The sequence below is a fragment of the Carica papaya genome, chromosome 7, assembly GCF_054855325.1.
Source record: "Carica papaya isolate Zhongbai chromosome 7, ASM5485532v1, whole genome shotgun sequence".
In the NCBI taxonomy this organism is placed as follows: domain Eukaryota; kingdom Viridiplantae; phylum Streptophyta; class Magnoliopsida; order Brassicales; family Caricaceae; genus Carica; species Carica papaya.
The window spans coordinates 18726186-18735976 of record NC_142315.1 but is presented as its reverse complement, the minus strand read 5'-3'; the positions used below and the strand labels follow the sequence as shown (position 1 = coordinate 18735976).

Below are 9791 nucleotides of genomic sequence, written 5' to 3'. Positions count from 1 at the left end.
TAAACTTAATAAATAAAATTAATAATATAATAACAAAAATGCCCAATTATTTGGGCGTTACAATATCGAGGATTTAAAAAGGGACTACCTAAGAGAGGTAAAAGCCTATAGCAACTACGCCTCCTAAATGATAAAAATATAGATTCAGGTGACCAATAGGACCTACATTGATAAGAAAGTCCACATTTAAAATTTTAAAAAAATGTTACTTGAATAAGAAAACCCCTACTTTTTTAAATTATTCCAAGGGATCACTCTTCATCTGGATCATCTTGAAGGTCATAATACCCTTTGAGGTTAAACTTCCATAGTTTTTGATTAATACGATGAGATTAAGGATCTCATCAACGACAAATCTAAATGTTTACAAGAACATAGTTGTATTCTATTGAGCTTTCGACATTATGATATGTGACAAGTTCTTGTTAACCCTCCAAAAGGTGTGATGGGTTCAAAATGCTCAAATTAAATAGTTGATTGACTATTTTTCTAGTTCATTTTATTAATAATCAGAGCTGAATGAATCATGCACTAACCTCCCCAAATTCAAGTAAAAGAAAAGTGAATCACTCTAAACTATATCACTCAATTTAACATGGAGTTATCGTAGTTAAAAAGTGTAATAAGTGGGGGTCATGATTTTGCCATAATTATTATAGGACATGATAATATTTTTTTTCTTTCTAACAATCATCCAAACACTTTGGAGGAATTATTAATGAAAGCCTAAAAATATATAAAAGTATAGGAACTAATATCCTTATGAGAAAATTGTGAAAACCCATGTATAAGGCAAAAGGATGATGAGAGGGATGACACTAAAAAGGAGAAAAATGTTAAGCAAAGACGAATTAATAGATCCTTGCATAAAAAATTGGGTTATTAAGACTCTAAAAAATTATACTCTGTTGAAAAATATTTATGAGTGACAACTTCCTCAAATAACCTCCATGTGTGAAAACTAAGAATAATATAGTCAATAAGAGTATGTACTTCTCAAATAATTCTCCTTTATAAATGTAACGTTTTTCATACAAAGGCTAAAATATTGATCTTTATAATCATTAATACCACTGATTGTATATTTTTTAAGTAAATAATACTTAAAAACAAAACATATAATAGCTCGAAATCAACTAAAGAGGAATATAAAGCAATTAGATTCTTTTACTTTAAAAAAATAGATATTTATTAATAGATTTATAGAAGGAGAAAAAAAAACCTACCCTGTAGACTTTATGCATAAGCCATCATTAATCATACTCTTATTTATAATGCAAATTTAAAGTTAGTTTGGGTGGAAAAAAATTTATTTTCCTATTAAGATTTATTCTTTAAACTCTTTGGCGCAATCTCAAACTCTCACTCAGTGTCTTATTTGAGAAGAATCATATTATTCTTTTACTAAGTTTTTTTATCGTTTAATTTTTTATTATAATGAAGAACAAAAAAATATGTATGTGTCAACACTTTGGTATTTTATATGTATGTATGTATGTATGTATGTATGTATGTCTATATAGATAGATATAAGAATATTATAAGTAATTATTGTCAGGAATTTTTGTTCAAATTGGAATCCTTTTTCAGAGAGAATCCGTATTGCACACTTGTTTCTCGTTTATTATTTGGCATCACTGCAATGAAATCTTGCCACGTAAATATAGAATCTACCATGAGCTCCCCTCTCTCTCACTATATGTATACATATTGTATATATATAATAAATAACACAATCATGACAAAGGAGACAATCATCCAATATTAAAAATAGATAGGGCCCAGAGAAAATATATATATAAAGCTTTCACTTGAAAAGGAGAGTAACTACTACTAAATTAGCATCTATCTTGTTTTATATCATTATATTTATACTTTTACGTTGAGAATACAAAGTATAAACTCTACGTATATACACATGCAGTATATATATATATATTTTTCTTGAGGATGGCTTACACGGTATCTATTTCACTAAGGCGCATATTAATTATTTATATATAGTTTGACTAATTAAAAAAAAAAAAAAACATAGAAATGTAAGATTTATAAACTTGGTTTATAATTCTATTCAAACGTTTCAACTATATATATTGTTTACGTATCGTAGATATACCAACTCAAAATTTTAATATCTATGTATACTCTTCCTTTTTTTTATTTTCTGAGAAAAGATTAACTTATACAATTGTATGCTAAATTAATTTTTAGTAAATAATACGTTATACATATGATTTTTTGGTAGTAGAAAAAGGAAGAGTCTAACACGGACTATCCACGGCGACACTTTTAAGACCAAGGAAATCGGGCAAGTAATAATACACAGCTCCTGGTAATGAATGAGAACCGTATACAGACACACGTGTGTACAACGATTTTCTGATAGGAAAAAAAAAAGATTTATAATGACAAAAATACAAGAACTGACTTACCTATACTTATACTTAAATGTGTATATTTAATAATTTTGAAAATTATGGTACGTAAACTTTATTGTAGTAAATAGACGATGACCAAACAGAGAAAGAGACAAAAAAAAAAAAAAAAAAAAGAATTTTATTTATTTATTTCAAAAAAATAAAAAAGAAAAAGTGACCAGCTTATTAGTGATATCTTTTTGTAAATTGACCAGCTTTTGGAATATGATGAAAAACATAAAAGATTTTCTTGTTTCTTTAAAAAAGTTTTAGTAATAATTAACACAATCAACACAAAGAAAATAAAATTAGCTATTTAAATATTTATTAACATACTTTAAACTGTTTTTCCTTTTTTTTTTTAATTTATTTAAATACTAAATTATTTTTCTGTTCATATTCCAAATGGTATTAGATCTCTTTATCATGAATCTCAGAGTCTCAAATTGTTTGTCAATAATTTAAAAATTTTCAACACACACGAACAAGAAAATCCTTAGCTAATTATTAAGAAAAATTAAGTTTAAGTCCACACCACTCCTGCTTACCTCTGCTTTGAGTTGTTAATCTAATTTGATTTGTATTTTTATTTTTATTTTTATTTTTACAAAAATTATGAATTCAAATCAAATTATATATATTTTTTAATTAAAAAATTAATTATTAGTGTGTTAATAATAATAATAATAAAAAAAAAAATAGCATGACTTACATAATTGATGTATCACTTTCATAGATTAGAAAAACGAAAAACAAAAGTGTGTAGTGAAAAATGCTTTAATTTAGTTATGAACCCATCATTCAAAAAAGCAAATCTCAATCCAACTTTGAGAAATCTTTGTATGAGATTAGAGGGTGATGAAATGTCTCTTCCAAAAGTGATAATTAATGTTGATGTGGTGTGTCACCAACCATGAATGTCCATGGACCCCTCTCCAATTATTCCATTTGAAAAAATATATATATATATATTATATTCTTCTTAACATACAAAATTGACCTACGTGTGTTTGTGTCCCCCCCCAAAATCCACCTATAAGAATTTGCCGACCTAACTAGGATATATATATACATACATACATTTGTTTTTTGGTATAAATAATCTAATCCAACACAAAAGAATCAATTTACTTTGTTAGTTAAATAATGGGAATTAATTAAATTACATTTTAATTTGGTAATGGATGCTCTAAAGTCCACATTTCAATCATTTAAGATTCTATCAATCGAATTTCCATAATCTTCAAAGTATAAACTTACAAGTGATTTCCAATAAATTTTTGTATTTACTTTCAAATATAATCTTAAAAAAAATAAGGGTAATTTACAAAAACATTTTCTTTCAACTTAATGCCTTTCTATTTTGTTTTGTTTTTTTTTAAAATGAGAATAGCTTCTTTTTATTTAATAGTAAAAAAAAAACAATATCATAATCCAATCATATAACTATTACATTTTTCTATTAATGATTGTTAAATGACTATTTATTGTCAAAAATCATATTAAAAAAATTAATACAATACTAACATAATTAAGAGTACTTGTCTAATAAAATATAGCTTCTAATTATGTTTGATTTAGGCAACAATTACTAATCTGACGAATATGTTGTTGGGTGGAAAAACTTTTCATCATGTTAAGGAGATTTTATCTGCTCATTTCAACCATTCATTAAAAAAAAAAAAACAAAAACAAAACAAAACTTTCAATATCATAAGTAGTTATCAAGTTATTATCTTCTCAATATAATATACATATTTGTTGATTTTGGAATATCATATATGTGTGTGTGTATATGTATATATATGTATTTATCAAGTTGTTATATAAGATATGGCACTAATTAGTGAATCTGAATATGAAAATGATATTACCAGCCAAGCTAATTAGTGGGTGCTACTGTACCGTCACCATTGATTTTGATTACTAATTAAAGTTTTATACATATATATATATATATATATATACACACATGACTATTATGCGCGCGCATATTATCCAGAAAGTCAAACATGCATGGTTTTATTCCTTCCTCATCGCCAAAAGGTAGGCGTTCAACACTTATTAAGACCTTTAAAAAAAACTTGCATGGTTCAAACCAGATCAAAAAGCTTGAACGGTGATGGTGATTACACATAATATTTAGTCTTTTTTTGGGGAAAAAAAGGAAAATTAATTATATTGATGTGGAGATTTGTGGGTCAAAGTAGATGAAGCTGACCCATAAAAGAAAGAGACAAAAGAAGGAAAAAGAAAGGAGGGAGAGAAATGGTGGAGGAGGAGGAGGAGGAGGAGGAGGAGGGGCCGGACCAAGCTATGATTTGCGGCCTCTGCAGACACACAATCTTCTTCAAAAGGTTTTTGGGCCTGCCGCACGATCAACCACCCACCATTCTTTTTTATTTGTTTGTCTCCTGCTTCATATATATATATATATATATATATATATGGATATATGTATGTATGTATATATGTGTGTTCGTATGTATATATCAAAATTCAAATGGAATTTTATAACCAAAGTGGTTGAGAAGACAAGTCATATGGTGATTCAAAAGGAAACTTCTGTTGTTTTCTAGGGACAAAAAGGAAACCAGCAGATTTCTGCAGAGATTTTTTGTTTCTATAAAAAGTTGATCTTTATAAGCTTTCTTTTCTGTTTCTGCTTCTTGGAAGCTGCTTTTGGCTTATGAATTATAGCTTAAAGCTTATTATAATTAGCTGGATGAACACCTGGGATTCAATGAACTTGAGCAAATTCATTAAAGCAAATATTTGCTGTTATTGCCTTGGATATTTTCTCTTTGAACAAACATTACCTGGTCAAGTGAATTGGTTCACATGGTGACGGTGCAGGATCAATAAAACCCTTTTTAACTTAATTTCTCTCTCATTATTTAAATTAAAAGAGAAAAGTTATTCAGATCTAAGTGCTTATGAATAGAAGCAATTTCATATCTGTCCCAATATATTTTTATAAAAACACTGCATAAATAAATGCTCATTTCAGCAGGACCCATATCCTATAATTTACTCTAAAATTATTTTTTTATTTATTTCAAATAAAAATTGAAGATAACTACATATTATATAAGAGAATTATAATATTTCTAAAAATTGAGTGAAATTGAAAAATCTATATTTTTATTTTTGAAAAAGAAAATTATGTACTTGATTATTTGTAGTGGTCAGAAATGAGCTGTTTAGAAAATAAAGATTCCAAGCCGCAAAGCTTTAGGGATGGTCGGCTCCCCACGATCTTAATAACAATAAAAGCCGAAATGGGAGAAAGTTATAAAAATTGACCAGCAGATATTTCAATTTTGAATATCAGTTAAAGGTTCTCTTGGGCTTTGAATCTGACAGCCCATTAAAGTTGTTCACTCAGACCCAACCCAACCCAAAAGCCAAAATTTACCAATTATTCTTACTACATTAACCCACTTTACTCTTTTTGCTTCACGACTCAAACCTGAATTAACACATTAACTAAAAAGTGCTTTTAAGTCTTTTGAGCCATATAATCATGGTTAATTAACTGTTATGATTTCAAAACCCTTAGCTAATGATTTAATATGAATCATAAATTATGTAGAAGGTAATAGAAACACTAGTTGATCTAGCTGCTCGGAGTACATAACATCTTAAAAGGAAGTGATGAGAAAATAAAACTCCTACACGTACACAATCACACAAAATAAACAGAAAAATAAAAAATAATACAAAATTTAACTTGATTCCGTAACTATGCCTACATTTATGGATAAAAATTATAAAATAAAAAATAAAAATTGAGAGTATATCATTAATAACGTGAAAATTTTTATATAAATAAAGTACTAGAGATTCTTCTTAAAATATTTTTAATGATACGTATAAAATATTTATCGTGATAGATACAAAATATTCTCAAAATCAAGCCACGTCAATACAAAAAAATAACTATCTTATATCGTATTTCTCGTAAGTGCTTTTGTTACGTTTCGCCGGATGCAGTACAATTTATTCATAGCACTGCATTTGATGGAAATCAGATAGCAATCTTACAGTTTAGCATAATGTCTTGTTACCAGTATATCTTTATTTCACCAATGGAATATGTCAGCTCTCATCACAATTATATGAGTAACATTTCCAGCTGTAAGACTTGCCCATGAAAGAAATTAAATCTAGAACCATTTTGGGAAGAAGAAGACTATGCAAGCCATCATTAGTACACTCTCGACTGTGCAGTTCTCATGGATCTCATTTGGACTCAGCTTCCTGCCCTTGTAAGGCACATAAACTATGAGGCGTCCTAGAAACCACAAGAAAATTTTAAGTCCTATGATCACCATTACTGGTTAGGTGTCCGTTGTGGTACAAAGTTACAGGTTCTCTCAAGTATACAGCATAATAATTAACAATTTTTTTTTTTTTTTTCAGATGAAGTGTTTAAAATAATAATTGTTTTTTTAATTTAATCTTTTTAGTTATCATCTTTCCAGGAGGAAAGCACTAAGGAGGTCTCAGATTATTCCTTGTTCAGCTGTGTATATATCTAATCTCTATATCTTCGGTTTCTGTTTGCAGAAAACTTTACCATCCAAAACCAAAAGTATTGTTCAGGTGCATCCCTCCAGGGTAGACCTGTGAAAAAAATCTCCAAGATTACCAGCTTAAGAACTTTTTCCCTTCACAAATTCTCCAGCAGATATTTCCTTCCATCTTCATGTGGTTCATCCTTGCCTCATAATGTTTCCTTCTCTATCTGTGGCTTTTGTTTTCATCAGAAATTCCCCTTCTGCCATGGACCTCCAGTACTAAAACAGAAAAGCTGTAGGAATTTGGTAATCAAACAGATCAGGGACATTTTCCACGACAATCCATCATGTGTCAAAATTCATAATATTGGTTACCAGTAATCATTGCAGGAGCATTTCCCTCCAATAAAATGATGGAATCTCTTTGAATCTCTCAAGACAATGGTACGTCCAACAACACTAGACACAAACTTCATGAATTCATGGCAGTCACTGCAAACACGAATATTCTTCATGATCCTTATTGGTATTGTTCCATCAGGTTTCTTTATCAGTCCAAATGCAAGAGCAAGTTTCTCACTGTGATAACAAATGGATTCAAACTTTTCCTCCACAACAACATCATGTAGAACTAAGTTTGTATCAGGAGTAAAACCAGCTTCTTGCAGCTTTTTAATAAGTCTGTTCAGCTCTTTATATATCATTTCTGTTTCTGGATGAGTCCGATCCTCTGCTACAAACTTAAAGATGTAATTATCAATCTCAATCCAACTATAAGCAGCAAACTTTTTGACATTCTTAGCCTTCATGAGAGACCTCACAGATTTGACATCTTCCCATCTCCCTAAGCTGGCATACATGTTAGAAAGCATGATATAAGGGCCAGCATTGAGAGGCTCCAATTCAAAGAGGTGCCTAGCAGCCATCTCCCCATGTTTGATATTGCTCTTCTTTGCAGATACAGATAAAAGGGTGGACCAAATTAGGGAATCTGGATCATGTGGCATGTCTTTAATTAGATCCACTGCCTTATCTAAATTACCTGAACAACCAAGAAGACCTATCATGCATGCATAATGATCCAAAGTGGGTGTCATGCTGTGCAATTCACTAATTCGACGAAAATATCCCTGTCCCTTTTCGACCAAACCAGCATGACGACAAGCAGACAGAACACTGAGAAAAGTAACGCTGTCTGGTTTTAAGTTTTCCTGCAACATTTTTTCATAGAGGGCTAGTGCTTCAATATCCTGTCCATTTTGTGCGAAGCCCCAAATCATGGAGTTCCAACAAATCACATTCCTGGTTGGCGTCATGCTAAATAGAACCCAGGCATCCTCAATGACTCCACATTTGCAATACATATTAACAAGAGCACTAGTCACCTGCAAGTTATTATCAACTCCTATTGTAATCGATTTCCCATGCACAACCTGACCATGATGCAAAAGGGCCAATTTGGCGCAGGAACTAACCAAACTAGAGATAGTAAAACCGTCTGGCTTGATTCCTTGTAGAAGCATCTCACGAAATAACATCAAAGCTTCCTCTTCCTTCCCTTTCTGTGCAAAACCTACAATCATGGTTGTCCAGCAGATCTTATCCTTCCCTTTCATCATACTAAAAATCTTACTTGCATCATCTAAATGCCCACTTTGAATGTAAGCACCAAGTACGTTTGAAAATGTAACCTGATCAGGCTTCAAGCCTAACAACTGCATTTCATGAAACAAATCAATGCACTTATCTGGTTGCCCATTTTTCAAATAGCCAGAAATCATAGAATTCCATGAAACCACAGTCTTATTAACAATTCGATCAAACAAACACTTCGCCCTATCGACCTCACCACACTTTGCGTACAAATCAATCATAGCATTCCAAACAAAAGCATTCTCCCCTGAATCACTGACAAGAAGCCTCCCATGAATCTGTTTCCCACGCTTCAAATCCAGTAACTGGGAACAAGCCTGTAAGGCACTAACGTGGGTGTAGGCCGAGGGCTCAAACCCTTCTTTCTGCATCCTAACAAAAATCGCCAATGCCTCACTTGAAAACCCATTTCCAGAAAAACCAGAGATTACTGTGTTGTAAGAAACCGAATCTCGAACAGGCATTTTTTCAAACACTGTTCTCAAATTCTCAACAGAACCCGATTTGGCATATGCAGAAAGCATCATGTTCCAAGAGAAAATATCCCTGTTAGGCATTTTATCGAACAAGTTCCGGGCGAATGATAGTTTCCCGGATCTCGCATATAGATGCAGGAGACGATTATGCAGAAACGTGTCGTTGGGTTCAAACAATGTAGTTTCCATGTGAGATTGCAATCTCCTGGCGAGATCGACATCGTTGACTCGCACACATTCGAGGACGAGGCGGGTGTAGGCTTCATGTGATGCTTGACGCTGAGAGTGGAGTGAGTATACCGCTTGGCAGAGCTGGTATTTGGGTTTCATCAAGAAGGGTTTCCTGTTGGAGCTTCGACTTTTTCATATTACAGTTTTCTGTTGGATGGCGTGAAATGGCGCGCCATGTGGAACGTAAAAGAAACCTCCATTCTTTAGTGCGACAATGGCTTCGTCTCATAGCAACTGTCTGAATTTTTTTAAAATGTTTAATTATTATCGCAATTAAAAGCATGTTATTATATAAAACAATCATGATAATCGGTAATTATTTTTTATAAAATATTAACAGACATTAAACATCATATTTTATAACAATACACGTAAAAAATATTATAGAAATACAATTAATATATTTAAGGAAAACTTGAATATTCTATTCGTTGAAATATTTTGGTTATCTATATTGATTTGTAAATATCACTCTAAGTTGTGATGTGGCT

At 31.1% G+C, this 9791-nt stretch overlaps 1 protein-coding gene across 1 annotated transcript; it reads right to left on the bottom strand.

The window, feature by feature from the left end:
• Nucleotides 1–6478: 6478 nt before the first annotated feature.
• LOC110824148 (pentatricopeptide repeat-containing protein At2g22070-like) lies at nt 6479–9548 on the bottom strand. Its single transcript, XM_022054705.2, has 2 exons — nt 7316–9548; nt 6479–7233 (listed from the first exon to the last, which is right to left on the bottom strand). The coding sequence occupies exons 1-2, from the start codon at nt 9397–9399 to the stop codon at nt 7164–7166; spliced, it is 2154 nt and encodes a 717-aa protein (XP_021910397.2). The 5' UTR covers nt 9400–9548; the 3' UTR covers nt 6479–7163.
• Between the last annotated feature and the right edge of the window lie 243 nt (nt 9549–9791).

What these genes read in the sequence shown, in the direction of transcription:
- LOC110824148 (XM_022054705.2), bottom strand. Translation starts at nt 9,399, where the DNA reads ATGAAACCCAAATACCAGCTCTGCCAAGCGGTATACTCACTCCACTCT. An exon ending in TGCTCCTGCAATGATTACTG is followed by an intron (nt 7,234 to 7,315) that starts GTAACCAATATT and finishes AAATTCCTACAG; the next exon opens with CTTTTCTGTTTTAGTACTGG.